This window comes from Carya illinoinensis, chromosome 3 (genome assembly GCF_018687715.1).
Source record: "Carya illinoinensis cultivar Pawnee chromosome 3, C.illinoinensisPawnee_v1, whole genome shotgun sequence".
Classification (NCBI taxonomy): domain Eukaryota; kingdom Viridiplantae; phylum Streptophyta; class Magnoliopsida; order Fagales; family Juglandaceae; genus Carya; species Carya illinoinensis.
In genome coordinates this window covers 22,179,088-22,197,230 of record NC_056754.1, presented here as the reverse complement: position 1 = coordinate 22,197,230, position 18,143 = coordinate 22,179,088, and the positions used below count along the sequence as shown (strand labels likewise).

The 18,143-nt window shown below is 41.7% G+C and overlaps 2 protein-coding genes across 2 annotated transcripts; both read left to right on the top strand.

Moving 5' to 3' along the window:
- Positions 1 to 1,512: 1,512 nt before the first annotated feature.
- LOC122304619 lies at positions 1,513 to 2,430 on the top strand. Its single transcript, XM_043116877.1, has one exon. The coding sequence runs from the start codon at positions 1,513 to 1,515 to the stop codon at positions 2,428 to 2,430; it is 918 nt and encodes a 305-aa protein (XP_042972811.1).
- Positions 2,431 to 2,466: 36 nt separating this feature from the next.
- Positions 2,467 to 7,351, top strand: LOC122304618. The gene is made up of 3 exons (XM_043116876.1): positions 2,467 to 5,233; positions 5,321 to 5,610; positions 7,121 to 7,351. The coding sequence occupies exons 1-3, from the start codon at positions 2,467 to 2,469 to the stop codon at positions 7,349 to 7,351; spliced, it is 3,288 nt and encodes a 1,095-aa protein (XP_042972810.1).
- Positions 7,352 to 18,143: the final 10,792 nt, after the last annotated feature.

Here is an 18,143-nt window from a genome sequence, read left to right as displayed (position 1 = left end):
TAACATATGGGTTTTCTAATTCGTTTGAAGAAGAAATTTTCAGGAATTACAAGATCAGCAATCGTTTTCCAAACACTAGTGCCCTCACAAGTACCCTCTTGATAAATACTTGAAAATTCTTCTTGGTTACAAGTTTCTACCAAACAATACGACTTTAGATTTTGGAAATGACTTGCTAAGACAAATAGGCTTTCTAGTGTCTAGTTTTTGTTCTTAAATAACCAATGACATTGGGGGTCCTTCTCTGTCTCCCTCTCCCGCGAGTCTGAGGTAGAGTAAGGTTTTAGTCCCCTTGCATTGTTGGAGGAGTGTTGACCGAAAAAGGAATAAATAGTGAAGCTTTCAGAGTCACCATGTCGCAAATATGGAGACTGGAGGGATGGGTGAAGTTCAAAGAATTAGGGGATTTTAAATTCTTAATCGAATTTCAGTTTCTTGGTGATAAAGAAAAGGTTTTAGGGAGACGGCCATGGTTTTTTGATAGAAACCTTGTGTCCTTTCTAGAATTTGATGAAGATGTTCTCTTAAATGACATTCTTTTCCGGTTTCCTTCTGGATTCAACTTCACGGTCTTCCTTGGGGAGCAATGACAGATGAAGTTGGTAAGCAGTTGGGCTTCTCAGTTGGCCATGTCATTATAGTCGATGCAGACTCTGATGGGGTGGCATGGGGGAAATGTATGAGGATACGAGTTGCAGTGGACTTACACAAACCCCTTCTACGTGGTAAATGGATGGAACTGAATAATTTAAAACACTGGATCGCCATAAAATATGAAAGGCTACAGTCATTCTGTTTTCATTGTGGCATTTTAGCTCACAAAGGTAAAAGATGTACTCAACAGAGGGGGCCTATATCTAGCGATGATCCTAAGGTTCTGCAATTTGGCCCTTGGATTCGAGCTCAACCAATGAACTCTAAGATCTTTGATGGCAGGCAGTATGGGGGCAAGTCTGGTGATCCGAATCAAAAGCAATGGCAGCATACTAATTCTTCAAATGGGCAAGAAAGTGAAACCAAACTGAAACAGAAAGTAGGTGAGGAGGAAGTCACAAATTCTGTTGGAAATAAATCTAAGGAAGGAACTGGTTTTTCAAAGCTTGGCAAGGGCCATACAATAGAGTCCCTGATTGCACCTACAGTGGAGGTCGTTACTTCTGACGATCAACTTCCAACTGTCAAGGAGTTGGCCTCTCCTGCTGTTATTAAAGCCTCACCTGAATCTAATAGGGATCTGGTACAAGAAAAAATTAATGAAGAAGTATTTATGCCAAGCATCACGGGAGCAGTGACTAGGCAAAGAGGGGCCACCTGGAAAAGAAAGGCTAGAGAGGTAAATCATCTTATCTCTTTGGTCATAACTCCTAAAAGAAGGGGCAATAAGAAAAGGGAACTGATCTCCCAATTAGACACGGAAAATAAAGTGAAAAAACCTAAAGGCATCCATGAATTATCAGAATTTAGTGACAATGCTATCTTGGTGGAGGCTGTTGAGCAGCCCTACCATAAGCAATGATAGGCCTCAGCTGGAACTGTAGGGGGCTTGGGAACCCCCGTACAGTTCGAGAATTAAACCTCTTAATGAGGTCAAAGTACCCCGACTTCATATTTTTAATGGAAACCAAATGTGGTAGGAAAATGATTGAGGAAGTGAGGAACAATCTTCAATTTGACTGTAGTTTTGTGGTGGGAAGTAGAGGCCTCAGTGGGGGCTTAGCTTTTCTATGGAAAAGCAATGTGGACTTCTCTTTAGAGAACTATTCTCATAATCATATCTCAATGGTTCTCACCCAAGAGGAGATTCCCCAAAAGATTTTGGTTACTGGTTTTTATGGTTTTCCCGAAACATCAAGGAGAGGGGAAAGCTGGAACCTATTGAGGATGATCAAACCAAGGGAGGACAAACCATGGCTTTGTTTGGGAGATTTCAACGAGATAATGCATCATCATGAAAAGGTGGGGGCAGCCAGCAGACCTTATCCCCAAATGGAAGCATTCAGAATGTCTATGGACTGGTGTGGCCTGAGTGACCTTGGCTATGAAGGATCAAAATACACCTGGTGCAATAATAGAGAGGGAGATCAGTTCACTAAAGAAAGACTGGATCGTGCTATGGGTAATTTGATGTGGTCTGACCTATTCTGTGAATGCAATATCAATGTTCTTACTGCCCAAACTTCTGACCACAGTCCATTACTGGTTAATGCTAGAAAGAGAGGTATGAGGTCTTCATGTTTTGAGACAAGAAGGAAGAAGATTTTTAGATTTGAAGCAAGCTGGAATGTACATGAAGCATGCAACAACATTATTAAATCTACTTGGTCCTCCCAGGATACAGTTCAGGACCTAAAGATGAATTCAATCATGAGGAAACTAAACAGATGCAAGGAGTCTTTAAAGCATTGGAGCTCAAGCCTTGGGAAAAAATAGAGGGACATCCAAGGACAATTAAAGCTACTTTTAAAGATGCAAGATTCAAACAAGGGATCTAACTCAGCAGCTATAAAGGTGCTACATAAGGAAATTGACAAATCCCTTGAGGAGGAGAACCTGAAATGGAAACAGAGAGCAAAACAGTTGTGGTTGAGAGATGGTGACAGAAATTCTAAATTCTTCCATAAATGTGCCAATCAGAGGAGGAAGAATAATGGGATTCATAAGCTAATGAGGGCTGATGGCAGTTCTACAACAGCCCTGGGAGAGATTTCTGATTTGTTTTCCCAGTACTTCCAAGAACTTTTTACATCATCAAATCCAAGTGGTATTGAAGCATGCTTGAGCCAGGTCCACCCCCGAGTAGACAGGGAGATGAATGCCAACCTTACCAAACAGTTTTCAGCTAAAGAGGTAAAGGCTGCTTTGTTCCATATGAATCCCATGGGGTCTCCTGGACCAGATGGATACCCTGCTTTGTTCTACCAATCACACTGGGAAGTTGTAGGAGATGACCTCACTGATGCTGTCCTGGAAATCTTAAATGGGAATGGTGATACTGCAGCTATTAATGATACTTTCATTATTTTAATCCCAAAAATCAAAAACCCCCAAACTGTTCTGGATTTTAGGCCCATCTCTCTCTACAATGTCATTTATAAGGTGGTGTCTAAAGTACTCTCGAATAGGCTTAAACTGATTCTTCCTACTATTATTGCCCCCACCCAAAGTGCTTTTATTCCTGGTAGGATGATTATGGACAATGTTATAGTGGCCTTCGAAACTCTTCATTCAATGTCAACCAAAGGCAAAGGGAAGCAAGGATATATGGCTATAAAGCTTGACATGAGCAAGGCCTACGATAGAGTGGAGTGGGATTTCTTGAGAAAGGTTGTGGGTAGGATGGGATTCAGCAACAGATGGATTAACTTGGTCATGCAGTGTGTAACTACGGTATCCTATTCTCTCCTTATTAATGGTAGTTCTCAATGCAAATTTATACCAACTAGAGGAATCAAACAGGGAGATCCTCTCTACCCCTATCTTTTCATTCTGGTGGCCGAGGTGCTTAGTAGTTTAATGAACCATGCTGAAAGTATCAAGATGATTCATGGATTCCCTATTTGCAGGGGGAAGCTTAGCATCAATCACCTATTTTTTGCTGATGATAGCTTGATTTTCTGTAGAGCCAATGCAAGAGAGTGGTCATCTATTCATGTTTTTCTAAACCTCTATGAAGAAGCCTCGGGTCAAAAACTTAACAAGACTAAAACCTCTATCTTCTTCAGCCCCAATACAAAGCAAGCTACAAAAGAATACATTTTGAATCTTGCTGGAACCAGGGCCTCTTCAAGCTATGAAAAGTATCTTGGATTACCATCTCTCATTGGTAGATCCAAGCATGCTGCATTCAAGGATATCATTGATAGAATCAGAGGAAAAATCAGTAACTGGAAAAACAAGTTTCTCTCTCAGGCAGGAAAGGAAATACTCCTTAAGGCTGTGATTCAAGCCCTTCCCACTTATTGCATGAGAGTCTTCAAACTGCCTAAATCCCTTTTGAATGAAGTCAACAAAATTATGCATCATTTCTGGTGGGGCCATCTACAAAATGAAAAAAGGGTGCATTGGGTATCTTGGGGTCAGATGGGAAGATCCAAAGCTGCAGGTGGCTTGGGCTTTAGAGACCTTGAGAGCTTTAATTTAGCTCTTTTGGCAAAGCAGGGGTGGAGAATTATCCAACAGACCAATTCCCTTGCTGCACAGGTCCTAAAACTGAAATATTTCCCAAGTGTTGAATTCCTTCAAGCCAAAGTGAGAAATAGGCCTTCATTTATATGGAGAAGTTTTTGTGCTGCAAAGGGACTGATAGAAAAAGGCTCCATATGGCGCATTGGTGATGGTCAAAACACCAAAATATGGAAGGATAGGTGGCTGCCACAACCTACAAGCTATAGAATCCAATCACCTGTACACATTCTGCTGGAGGATGATAAAGTGGCAAGACTCATACACCACGTAAATAAGCAATGGGATAGAGGTTTGATTACAGAAGTTTTTGGCTCTGAATTAGCAGCAGTGATCCAGAGAATTCCCATAAGCTCATCTGGTGCTAAGGATAAACTAATATGGTTGGAATCCAAAGATGGCTCTTTCACTGTTAAGAGTGCCTATCACTTTCAGAAAGAGCTTTTTGAACAGCTCAAGGGACTATCTTCTAGAGGGCTGCTGAGGCAGAGGGACTGGACTGGTTTGTGGAATCTGCAGATCCCTAATGCTACCAAATCCTTCTTGTGGCGAGCATGCTTAGAAGCTCTCCATACAAAACTCAATCTCTTCAGGAAAAAGATTGTGGACTCTCCTATTTGTCCTATTTGTTGGTTGGCAGAGGAAACCACCACTCATGCTCTTTGGAACTGCAGCTCTGCCATGGATGTTTGGAGTCAAGGCCATATTTTTTTCCAAAAATTTTTTTTAAGGGTAGACAGCTTTAAGGAACTATTCGAGTGCCTCAGCAAGCAGTGTGCTCAACCTTTGATGGATTTGTTTTTAGTCGTTACCAGGAACATATGGCTTAGAAGGAATAAACTGATTTTTGAGGGATCCTTCATGCATCCCAATCTGGTGGTGAAGCAAGCCTCTATATCTCTTGCATCTTATAAGGAGGCCCAAGGCAATAAGAAAGCTACACCTCAAGCATCAAGTACTCATACTTCTGGGTGGTCCCCTCCTTCTTTAGGTTCCATTAAAATTAACTGGGATGCTGCTGTGGATGTGTCCCAAGCTAAAGTTGGCATTGGTCTGGTGGCCCGAGACCATGAGGGCATGGTTTTAGTCACAAAATAGCTTCTTATCCCCAGCATTCCTGACCCTCTCTTGGCTGAAGCTTTAGGAGCTTTTCATGCAGCTTCTTTGGCTAAGGACTTGGAGTTCAGCCCTGTCATCTTAGAAGGGGACGCTATACAGATAGTGAATGGCATTAGTCAACGTGTTGAGAGATGGGATAGGGTGGGCATGGTTATGTATGACACTAGTTTGTTGCTTTCTAGTTTATGCCAATGGTCTATGGCTTTTGTTAGGAGAAGTGGTAATCAAATGGCTCACAACCTGGCTAAGGATTCCCTTAAGCTAGGAGAGAATTCGGTTGTTGTGGTCTTTAGACCTTCCTGTAATCGTGTATCTCCCTCTCCTTTGTTTTAATGAAATGTTTGGTATTTCCCTCAAAAAAAAAAAAAAAAAAAAAAAAAACCAATGACACTAATACCAAAGTATGGATGGATCCCAGATACCTATATTGACTCTCTTTATCCCAATTCCTCTCTCTTTCTTCGTTATTCAATATCTTAAGTTGAAAGTTTCTGAATTAACTTTTGAAGATTATAGAAGATAGAACATACTTCTCTTATAAACTCTTTCCTCACGTCACTGCTAATGAATTGAGAAAAATCCCTTTAGCCTAAATTCAATTCCACAATATTAGGGATAGTATTAAATGGTCTCACTATTCATCTAGGAAATTTTTGGTTAAATTTGCTTATGCGGCAATCTCAACACGGTATAATGCTCAAAGATATGCTAATCCCTCTCCTGTTTGGAAAAAAGCTTTGGTCATTAAAAATACAAGATCGTCTTAAACTGTTCCTCTGGAAGTTACTTAACAACATTCTACCCACTAGATCCCTTCTAAAAAGTTGTATTCCACTAAATGATTATCAAGCTCTTTGTCCCATCTGTCAAATGGAAAAGGAAACAACTTCATATCTTTTCTTAAATTGTCCTTACTCTCAAATCTTGTGGAGACAATCACCCTCACAATTAGATTTATCTTTCTTGGTAAGTCAATATATTCTCAATTGGATTCTATTAATTCTTAAACCTGCTAATAATATGAACATTATGGCCAAGGACATTCACCACTTCCAATTGTTTGCCATGATAGCAATGGATAACCTTTAGTTTTATAGAAATCAAATAATTCATGAGTCCTTCAATATCAACATTGATCAATTTGTCTCTAAAGTCATCAAATCCTATAGAGATCACTGTAATGGTTTATGCTTGTAATGGAGAACTTTGAATAGCAGCCCCACTTGGTCCCCCCCCCCCCCCCCCGGGAGCGCACGCACGCATAGCAGTGAGATCATCGGGTAGTACTGTAGCAACAATTGGTTGAGCTCATGATGGTTCTATAGAGTTTGTAGTCACTACATTTAGAGTACCAGCAACCCTAACCAAGGTGAAGCTATAGCAGCATTCATATCCAATAGATGGAATAGTCAAAGATACAAGAATACTACTCCAAAGCTTTGAAAGATGTGAGGCAGTCAAAATACATTGATCCTATAATTGATACACGCACATTCCAATGTGCAATGGGCAATTCTGAATAAATTGTATGAAAGCATCGATCCCCTTAATTAAAGGTCCACAATGTTTGCTAGATTTTCATAGTGGAAAGGATCCACCTGTAAATCAGAATTTCATTTCAGACTATATGTAGTAATTAGGATCATTTTATTAATGAAGTTCATCACATGCTTAGAAAAGAATAAGAAGAAGAAGAAGAAGAAGAAGATTAGCAGTAATGTACCTTCAATTTAAAATAAATGAGGCTATGTTTGTACAAGAACTCTAATCTCTAAATCCTAACTTCATTGTCAATTCGGTTGGATTACATTTTAATTAGTGTTGGGGGATTTTTGCCAAGAGCTTGAAGCTCATGAAGACCGGCCCAGACCCAGTATCAAGCAGGTCCCCAACATCCCACGGGCCTAAGAGGCCTGGTCCAGACCCATGGGGCCACTCAGCAACTCGGGCCCCATCCAGGTCAGGATGGGGCATTGTACAGAGCACAGAAGCCAAACCAGAGGAAAGGAAAGGAGGCATGCCAAAGAGAAGGGACAGGACTCCAAAATAGCACAGGGAAATCATGTTGCATTAAATGGGTTCATCAGACAATCACATTACATTAATGACTGAGCCTAGAGTGCCACACCACATTAATGATAGTATGGCAGAGGGAGCTCCGAAAGGATTTCCCTCCCCCCTCCCCTCCCCTTACGTCATAGGGTATGACCTTCTGACTCCTGGGATTGGGTATGTAAGGTCACTCAACCTTCAGGTGAAAGGGATTGCTTTCTCTAATCAGCTCTTCCTCATACTCAATACTTAATTTGCGTAAATCCTTATTTTCTGGGAGCGATCACTAACTTTGGCATTGAAGGCATCCCGAGAGATCCCAAGACCACCTTTTCCTACTCTATCTTTGTATTTACAGGCCCAAGCCACAGAAGACCCGGACCACTGAGAACTCAGCCCTTAGGTGTATGAAGTACGCCATCAACAGTGGCGTTGTCTGTGGGATCGGAATAATTCTAAAAAATGTGTCATTTGTATGCATGTAAGGACCCTTTCTCAGTTGGCGCAGGACTAGGAAGAAGAAGCCTCAATCAACATGGCAATGAGGCTAGTGGCCATGGAGAAACTCATTGAAAAGCTCACTAACGAGATTGATGTTCTCCGCGAGGAAAACCAAGCCCTCAAAGACAACCACCAAGATTAGGCACACTATGGAGAGTTGAGTGCTAGTGAGAACCAGAAGCCCGGAGGGAAGAGAAAGGTGACAATGACCAAGAAGAGAGGAAGCACTTGCAAGACGACTTGCACAACCTCAAAGAAAAGTACAAGGAAATGATGAGAAAGATGAGAAGCTTATCTACAGTAGATCAACTACTTGTTAGCATGGGTTTACCCTACAATGCGAAGGTAACAACGGTCTTGTTATTGCTGAAATTTCGGGTTCCCCCAATGGAAGCATATGATGGGACCTGGAATCCAATAGAGCACTTTGAAACTTTCAAAGCTCACATAACGCTACATGGATTCCCAAGGAGGTGGTGTGCAAAGCCTTCTAATTAACCTTAAGGGGACCAGCAAGGATGTGGTTTAGCTCACTGGCGCCTAGTTCTATCAAGATTTTTGATCAATTGGCTCGCTTATTCCTTACCCATTTCATGGTAGCATGAGGAGAAGGCGCCCTACCACCTTCCTTCTCACCATCAAGCAGCAGTAAGATGAGAGCCTAAAAAGACTAGGTTTAATAAGGAGCAAATGACTGCGAAAGACAAGGACAAAAAAATCACCCTGGCAGTACTCCTATGGGGAGTATGGCCCCAGTCTGAGTTCATGGAAGAGCTGGCCAAACGGATCCCCGTGACCCTCCAAGAGCTCATGGACCAAGCTGACAACTTTATTGACGTGGAGGAAACCCTCCACGCCCTGGCCGAACCAAGGCGACAAGAGCTTGAGCAAGTGGACAAGAAGGGGAAAAACCCGACCACAAGGAACGCACAGTACTAACATGACCTGTCTAGATTCTCATGGTAAATGAGGATAAGCGACCCACCCAGAAGGAGCGTAGCTATTGCACCTATCATTAGTCGACCACCCACAACACTAGGTAGTGCCATTCATACTGGGGGGGACCAAGCAACACCCCGATACCCTCCATCTCAACAAGGAGAGCAGCAGTGGAGGGACATTCCCGGGAGAGGAGTCTCGATAGAGGGTACCGATAGAAGAGGGTGGAGAGCCCAAGAAGAAGGGAGATCAAGTGAGAGCCACCGCGTGCCCCTCTACAACAACTGCACGGAGAGGTACATCCCACGGGAGAGATTCGCACCATCGCAAGGGACTTCATTAGTGGAGGAGCAACTTCGTTTGGGAGGAAAGCCCATGCAAGAGAAGCTAGGTATCGAGAAGTCTACTTGGCCTCCTACCGCCCCACCAAATGCTGGAGAGGTGAACCCGCTCCCATAATTTCCTTTGGAGAAGCCGACGAGGAGGGAGCCCTCTCTCTGCATGACAATGCATTGGTTGTAACCATGCAAATCGCTAACTTCACCACTAGAAGGATTCTCCTCGACAATGCCAGCTCAACGAATATTTTATTTTGGGAAGCATTTGTCCTCATAGGAATAGACGCGGCCCAGTTCATTCCAACCCCAATGCCGCTCAAAGGCTTCTCGAGAGAAACAGTCCAACCAATGAGGATGATCACTTTGTCTGTCTTGGTAGGAAACCCTCCTTGTACTGCCCCAGTCATGGTCAACTTCTTAGTGGTGAGAGCCCTTTCCTCATATAACACTATCATTGGTCGCCCCACACTCAACAAACTGAAAGCAATCACCTCCACCTACCACCTAAAGGTAAAGTTCTCGACGGCCCAAGGGGGGGCGAAATTAGAGGAGAACAAGTTTCAGCATGAGAATGCTTCATGCAGGAGCTAAAGCCAACTCCAATAGGAAGGATGCTAGATGCGAATATGCGCCTCTCATAAAGCTGCAACAAGCTCTTGTCATGATGCGAGCTACCTTGGCTAAAGGGGGGAGGGAGAAGGGCTCACATAGGAAAAACGAAGAGCAATTCAAGTCCTCCTATAATTTTGTGAACTCAATTCTCTCTTTTATGAACTCTACTTAATAAAAAGCGCTAGTCTTTTTCAGGGATTTAGTGAAACACGTCTCCACCTACAATTATTTTGCTCAAACATCAAATCGTCATCCATTGACTACCTCCCTATGAGATAACAAATGGATAGGTGTAATACCGAAAGCTACCTTATCCCTCTAGCAGCAGAGTGTGGGCGTATCCTTAAATAACCCGACATACATTACCTTCCTCGTGAGCGTCGACCAATAACAATGGGTTTAGTCAGACATACTACCCAAACAAATTACCTCCCCGCCGGACACCAAAGGGCAAGATGAGCCGAAGTCCATCTTAATCCTCCCGCAGGGAGAGCGGGTCCAGCTCTAAGGTTGCCCAATTGTTACCCCATTCTGCCATGATGAAGAGTGGGCTCAACACCAGTCTGGCCCTCACCTACCTTCTTGCGGGATGAACAGATGGGAGCAGGTTCAATCAGACACATTATGTGAATAGACTACCTCCGCGTAATGGTCAATAAGCGGGACTAACCCGGGGTTAGCCCGACCTCCCTTACGATGGAGAGCGGGACTAGCCTCGAGGCAGTCCAAACTTTACCCCATCTCACCGTGGTGAAGAGTAATCCAGTCCTTAGACCATCGACTAATTACCTCCCCCGAGGGAATGAGCAAGGAGAGAGTGATTTGAGGTGCCGCTAACCCTCCCTCGGTGGAGTGCGGGACTGTCTTCAATAGCCCAACACACATTACCTTCCTCATGAGCGTCAACCAACAGGAGCAGGTTCAGTTAGACATACTGCCCAAACAAATTACCTTCCTGCAGGGCAACATGGGGCGAGACAAGCTAGAAGGCCATCTTGAACCTCCCACAAGAAGAGCAGGTCTAGCCCTAAGGTTACCCAAACATTACCCCATTTTGCCATGACGAAGAATGGGCCCAGCACCAGCCTAGCCTTACTTAATTTTCCTACCACGTCAATGGATAGGAGCATGTTCAATTAAACACACTAGGCGAATAGAAAACCTCCACGTAAGGGTCAACATGCAGGACTAACTCCAGGTTAGACCGATCTCCCCTATGGAAGAGAGTTGGACCAGCCCTGTGGCTGCCCGAACATTACCTCATCCTGTCGTGGAAAAGTGATGGCTACCTCCCTAAGAAAGGGAAGGGTGCGATTTAAAATGCCCCTACCCTCTCCCTTGGTGGAGTGCGGGATAGTCCCAAGAATATCTAATGCAACCTCAGAAAAGGCCACATTCTTAAGTAAACAAAGACTCTAAATTCCACCATGGTTGAGCGGCAAGACATGTTAGTAATCTTCAAATAAAAGTCTATATCTTGGTTCCAGTCTAGCAGGATATTTGGGCGAGTTCAAGCTTACATGCCACTTGACCCCTCTGGCCAGGTGCGAGGGTCATTGAGGTGTACCTGGTCTTACATACTATGCGACCTCCACCAAAGTGTTTGGGAAAGTCTAGGCTTACACACCACTCTACCCATCTCGCCAGGCACAAGGGTCAATGAGGCTCATCTGGTCTTACATATCGTGCGACCTCCACCGAAATGTTTGGGCGAGTTTAGGTTTGCGTGCCACTCAACCCTTCTCACCAGGCACGAGGGTGAATGAGGCACACCTGGTTTTACATACCATGCAACCAGTGGCCCCTCTGGCCAGGCACTAGGGTCAACGCGGCACACTAGGTCTTACATACCATGTGACCTCCACCGAAGTGTTTGGGTGAGTTCAAGCTTATGTGCCACTCGACCCTTATCACCAGGCATGAGGGTCAACGAGGCGCACTTGGTCTTATGTACCATGAGACCTCCACTGAAGTGATTGGGTGAGTTTAAGTTTACGTGCCCATCAACCCCTCTCGCTAGGCAGAGGGTCAATGAGGAGCACCTGGGATCTTACATACCGTGTGACCTCCATTAAAGTGTTTGGGAAAGTTCAGTCTTACACGACAGTTGAACCCTCCTGCCAGGCGCAAGGGTCAACGAGGCACACTTGGTCTTACATATTGTGCGACCTCCACCAAAGTGTTTGGACTAGTTCAGGCTTACGTGCCACTTGACCCTCTCGCCAATGAGATGCTCCTAAGCTCACAAAGGATTCCTATGGAAGTTGGGTCTAACATACTGAGCAGCCTCTGCAAAGGGTTTATGTAAAGCCTTTGGGAAAATTCATGCTTACATGCACACTGCACATCCTTCGCTAGTAGTTATAAATGAACTCGACAACACATGCCATACCATAAAAAGATGCAAGCAAGCACCACTTAAGTCATAAGGGGTTTCGAGCCAAACATGAATAAGCAATAAGTGGGTGAAGAAACCACCATACTCGAGATGGGGGGGGGGGGGTACTACCCGACGTGTCGGATTGCTCTCATGACACGATAGTTTATTTGCTTGTTGGGTTAAAAGAAAATGCCAAGCCTCGACAAGTGACTAATAGGTTACACCCGCAAGGGGTATGCGCAGAGTACAGACAAATGAAGTGGGAAAAATTAATAAAGATTAAAGCCATAAATAAAAGAACATTTTATTCAACAACTACCGAAATTCATACAAAAGAAAAGGTACAACATATCCACACAGAAACCATGCAATGAGAAAGAAGCTCAAAACAATCCATGAGCAGAGCCATACTCAGTGGGGTACCCTACGGTACAGTCGGTAGAAAAAGATGATATTGACAGGGTTGTCAGAGGGGCACCATCCTAGAACTATGAGGGAGCTGGAGGACAAGAATCAGCTCAAAGACGAGCTCAATAAGCAAATGGGCGAGAAATAGGCTCAGCAGCTCAAGCCCCCGAACCACGCAACCAAAGGGGGAAACTAGTCTCAGTCAAAACCACCTCCACACAAACCTGGGCCCATATGGAAGAAGCACATAGAGGCCGTAATCATCACCCAAATCAAAGATTAAGGGGCAGAGAAGAGCTTGAGTTGAAGGAAACCCCTCCCCAGCAGGATGAGTACCTCCTCTTTCTCCCCCTGGTTGGCGAGGAAGTGCCTGAAGCCTGGCAGGTTTAGGACTTTAGAAATCCCCTTCACCCGCCAAGCCTGAGGGAGGAGCCCAACTCTGTCCCAAATATGGGAATGACTCTAGATGTAATGACAGAACATGAACTTCACAAAGAGTTTTGAGATAGGGAAATCCATCGAACGACACACCCACAAGGCTGGATCTGCACCATCCTCACAAAGCACCTCGTAATTGCAAAGAGTGACATGGTTTTCAGAAAGGCATCCTTTGAAAGTCTCAAGAGACTGCCACGCGGTTGCCTCCACAAAAGCCCACCATAGGATATAGTACCAAGAGGTTGGCCTACGGCCAGAAAAAATAGCAAAACAACAACTCAGCGTAGGGGAAAATAAAGCTTTGGAGTTCTTGAGAAGCAGAAGGGGAGAGTTGATTGCAAATGACAAAGGTAAATGGGACTATTTATAGGCGAGGGATGACGGTTCGTTCCCCTAGACTTTTGAAAGCATGCATATCCCAAAGCCATATCAAATCCAACTCGAATCCCATGGAGAACCCAACACGAATCCCATAGCGCATAAGGCAGGAGTTATTTGAAGCTATAAACACTAGGAGGCTAATGGATGTACATTAATAGCCAACTGCCCATGATTCGTGTAGATTCACGAGCGGGACATCAAAAATTAGATCAATCTCATTGGGAAACCAAAGTTTATCATACGATGAAGAATGAGCAAAATACGAAGCAACATAAATCTCTACGGTGAACAGACAGATAGACACTATGAAAAGGAAGCCAAGAATACAAAATGGCAATCAAGGTGTAAGGAGATGTATTAACACAAAAAATATATACAAATGTGAAAAAAATATACAGGATATGTATTAACACAATTAGGACGTCCACGGGCTACGTAAGACAGAAAACAGTGACAAAGCGTTACATCATAGCCCTAAGGAAAGACAAGAGAAACAAAAGAAAGGGACATGTCAATGGTGCTAAGGGGGATCAATCATTGGAAACCCCTAGGTCCCCTTTGGGGTTAAGGGCTCGCCTCAAGGGAACCCAACTCTTGTCTAGGCTTAGCGGGGTCATCCCCAGGCTCTTTAAAGCCACCTCCTCCTAAGCCAGCACCAAAATTATCATCAGGAGGGAGGTCGGAAGGATCATTGTATTTCAAGAGAAAGGCATCCAAAATCACCACTTGCCTAATCTCGCCGGCATGATTGAGGGCAGCCAGATCGGGCTTGAGGTCTCTAAAATCAATAGCTAGCAAGTGTACCTCCAACGCTTTGAAGCTTCTCTGAGGATTTAGGATCACATGGTCGCGCATCCTTTGGAGGCCCTCAAGATACTTATGGGATTAGGCTTTGTCTCGAATGAATAGGGCCCTTCCCAATAGTTCACTGGGCTGAGTGGAAGCCTTTTATACCTGCGACAAGTCACTTTGTAGGTCCCAGATGACCACATCCTGGGTGGCTATCCTCTTATGAGTAGCTCCCAACTCGACCAGCATCTCCTCCTCCCAGATCTTGGCCAAGGACAGCAAGACTCCTTGGGCTTTAAAGTCTCTAAGAGCATTGGCAATGGCCTCGCCATTCAATGCAAGTCTAAAATTTAGACCCTTTTGATTATTTTCTTTTGCATCGGACTGGCCATTCAACAAAAGTTTAAGACTTCAATTATAGTAAGTCTTAGCCACTCACCATACCTAGTGAGCTACCATTTGCCCTGGATAAGTATATTTTATTATTTCATCAATTAGTAACCGCTGTCTCTTTCCCTCATTCTTTTCTTTTTCTTCAACCTGCAAGCAACCTCGCACTCTTCTCTCCATTGCTCTTCTTCAACGCGCAAGCTTCCTCGTTCATCTCTCTTCTCTCTGTCAGTTGTCTTCTTTCCTATCTTCTTCCAAGCCAACAAGTAAGTGTTGAACCCAAGGTTTCAAGTTTTGTGTAATTATATATCTACACATGAATTTTGATGATAGCAAATGAATTCAAAGAATAAAGAAGTCTCAAACTCAAGTTGTCTACACAATGGAGTCAAGCACATCAAGAAAACAAGCATGAGCAAGAAGGGAACAAGTTCACATTAAAGTCATAGAGTAATGTTGTAAATCTATTAAAAATTTGAAATTAGGATTAAGGCTCAAAAATTAATATTTTATCATAAAACATTAAAATACATTTTCCACATGCGCATAAATATTTTGAAAATTAAATTTGAAAATTTTGAAAGATGATTGATTGTCATCTTTCACATGTGCATACCTTGATTAAAGGGTTGAACTTTGAAAATATTAAAGATAATTGATTGTCATCTTTCACATGTGCATAGTTTATTTGAATTTTTTCAAAAGTGATTGATACGTTTTTTTTTTACTTATGCAAAAGGTAGATGATTTTGTTTGAAAATTTTAAAAAGTAAAGTGTGCTCCTTTTGTCATATGCAAAAAGTAAAAGATTAAGTTTGAATTTTTTGAAAAGTAAAGTGTGGTCATTTTGTCATATGTCAAAAGTAAAAGATTATGTTTGAAATATTTAAAAATGAATGATGTTGTATTTGACAATTGAAAAATAAGAACATTTTATTTGAATTTTTTTAAAAAGTGAATGATATTGTCTTTGACATGTGAATCTTTTTAAATTTGAATATGAAGTCTTATATGCCTATAAATAGATCATTTGAGATCTTCACATTTACAACACCAAGAGCATATAATATTCATTCAAAGCTTTTATTCTCTCTTCTCTAAGCATTGAGCCTTAATTCTTGTTCATTTTAAGAGATATAGTTTGCACTGTATTGTTCTTATTCCACTCATTGAGGAGTGTTTTCTGATAACTTACCTACTATCAGCTCTTGTATTAGTAAAAGGGTGTGTATAACCCTTGTACGTGTAGAAAGTGTTCTACATAGGAAATAGTTGAATCATCACGTGTAAGGTGATTGCAAGTGTAGAGGGTGTTCTACACGGATCCTTTGTAGCGGTGTTGTTTAAAGGTGTAATAGGTTTTTATCTCCACCTGAAGGAGGTTGAATAGTGAATTTGAGAATCTTCAAGGGGTAGCTTGAGGCGAGGACGTAGGTAGTGGGGCTGAACCTTATTAACATACTGAGTTTGCTTCTCTCTTACCCTTACTCTTTATATTTATTACTATTTCATATTTTATTTATATTTTATATTGTATATTTAATTTATAATTGTTATTTTTTTAATACAATTCAATTCACCCCCCTCTTGTATTAGTCATCTGGGCAACAGTAAGTCTTACATTCCTCTTCTCTGTTCATTTTGCTCTGAGTCACTCATCTCCCTCTTCTCTCATTTTTTGATCTGATTTTGATGTACTCCCACTTCTCTCATTTTTGCAAGTGACAAGGGTTTTGTTAAGATTAGGAAATATTTGGCGCTGAGTGAGGTTATGGTTATTCATGAATTGGTATTAGGGGTTTTACGGAAGCTCGAATCGATCTTGGTGCGGCAAAGAGGTTTTCAATTGGGTTTTGGAGAGTGAGAGTGAAAGGTTGAGCTCTCAATCTTTTAATTTAATGTTGGGCATTCTTGGTAATATCAGGTTTGTGAAGGAGTTTTGGGATTTGGTTGAGGCTATGAAAAAGATGGATTTAGTAGTGATGTTGAGAAATTGAGGGATGTATATGCATCTGGGTCAGTGGATAATTCAATGGAGAAGGTTTGTTTAAAGGTCTGTAAAATTGTTAGGAGTGAGGTGTGGGGTAATGATCTGGAGAGGTGATTACAGGAAACTTAAAGGTCTTCTTCTCAGTTCTGCATAAAGTATTTCCTAGAATGAATGAAACGAATCATTGGGTATCTATGGTATGTTTCTGAACCTGTAGCTAATTTTCAAACGGTGATTTTAACTGTAGGCTAATGTGTTTGGTTTGTGAGGCATTTTCAACATTCTCGATGTCTGTTTAGACCAGCTAGCTAGGTTAGTATATACATTGGCTAATCTTTTATGTCTGTTCTAAGGTAGGAGTTGTTGTTTGTTGGTTGGGTCTTGAATGTTGTTATCTTAACCACATTTGGCTATCACCTATGAGTCTGAATCATGTTTTCTGCATCTAATATTTAATGATTACTTCATGTTTAATTTGTTTGGTTCTGTAATTTTCCCCATAAATTAGAGTTGTAATAGGATGCTGATTTGTGGTTTTTAGTTCAGTTTTGGTATATTTTTGCCTTTTTACTACTATATTAGTTATCTATGAGCTAGAAAGCCATTGGAGTACTGGTGCCTACATTTCATCTATGTTATATTGTAGTATTTTTTCCTTCACAATCCCCTTCATATTTTGTAGGCTGCTCTTACTAAACCATGTTGTGTAGCTATTTGATGGACATATTTTGAAGGCTTCTTGTAAAGGTTAGTGTGTTGGACAGTTTCCTATGTAGCTTTATGTCTCTACCTATAATCTCTATTTCATTTTCTTTTACTATAATTTCCATGCATGCTATTGATGCATTTGTTATGGTTACCTCAGCGCAGAGATCAGGAACAACTGTCACCTTTGTAATAATAGAAGGATGGGTCATAACAGTTGCATCTGTTGGTGATTCCCGTTGCATACTTGAACATGCTGAAGGTGGTATTTATATGGACTATGTTGGTATTTTGTGGACATTATTGGTAATTTGTATGGACTGTGTTGGTATTTTTGTGGACTGTATTGGTATTTATATGGACTCTGTTGGTATTTTTTAGACTTTATTGGTATTTGTATGGACTGTGTTGGTATTTTGTGGATTGTATTGGTAATTTGTTTGGACTATGCTGGTATTTTTGTGGATTGTATTGGTATTTATATGAACTATGTTGGTATTTTGTAAACTGTATTGGCATTTGTATGGACTGTGTTGGTACTTTCGTAGATTGTGTTGGTATTGATATGGATTGTGTTGTTAATGTTTATTCAATACTACTTTGACTTTTGGAACTTTGAAAGGTAAAAACATGCATTGCATGCATTGGCAGAATTTTTTTATTTTATTTTACTGATCACGAATATTGATAAAGTAAATGCATTATTTCTACAAAGGCAAATACAAAGCATGCAGATCTAGAGAATATATTAAGTGTATTTACAAAATATAAAAAAAATGTTAAATATTATTAAAATATATAATATTATATTATTATTTTGATTTTAAGATGACTAGTCTAATGTGGATTCATCTAGTCAAAAGTTGATGCTATAGCTAAAAGTTGAGATTCTAACCAAACTTTGGACTTGGCAATGGCG

What these genes read in the sequence shown, in the direction of transcription:
- LOC122304619 (XM_043116877.1), top strand. Translation starts at nt 1,513, where the DNA reads ATGATAGGCCTCAGCTGGAACTGTAGGGGGCTTGGGAACCCCCGTACA.
- LOC122304618 (XM_043116876.1), top strand. Translation starts at nt 2,467, where the DNA reads ATGCAAGATTCAAACAAGGGATCTAACTCAGCAGCTATAAAGGTGCTA. An exon ending in CCAAGCTAAAGTTGGCATTG is followed by an intron (nt 5,234 to 5,320) that starts GTCTGGTGGCCC and finishes TCTTGGCTGAAG; the next exon opens with CTTTAGGAGCTTTTCATGCA. An exon ending in TTAGACCTTCCTGTAATCGT is followed by an intron (nt 5,611 to 7,120) that starts GTATCTCCCTCT and finishes CATTTTAATTAG; the next exon opens with TGTTGGGGGATTTTTGCCAA.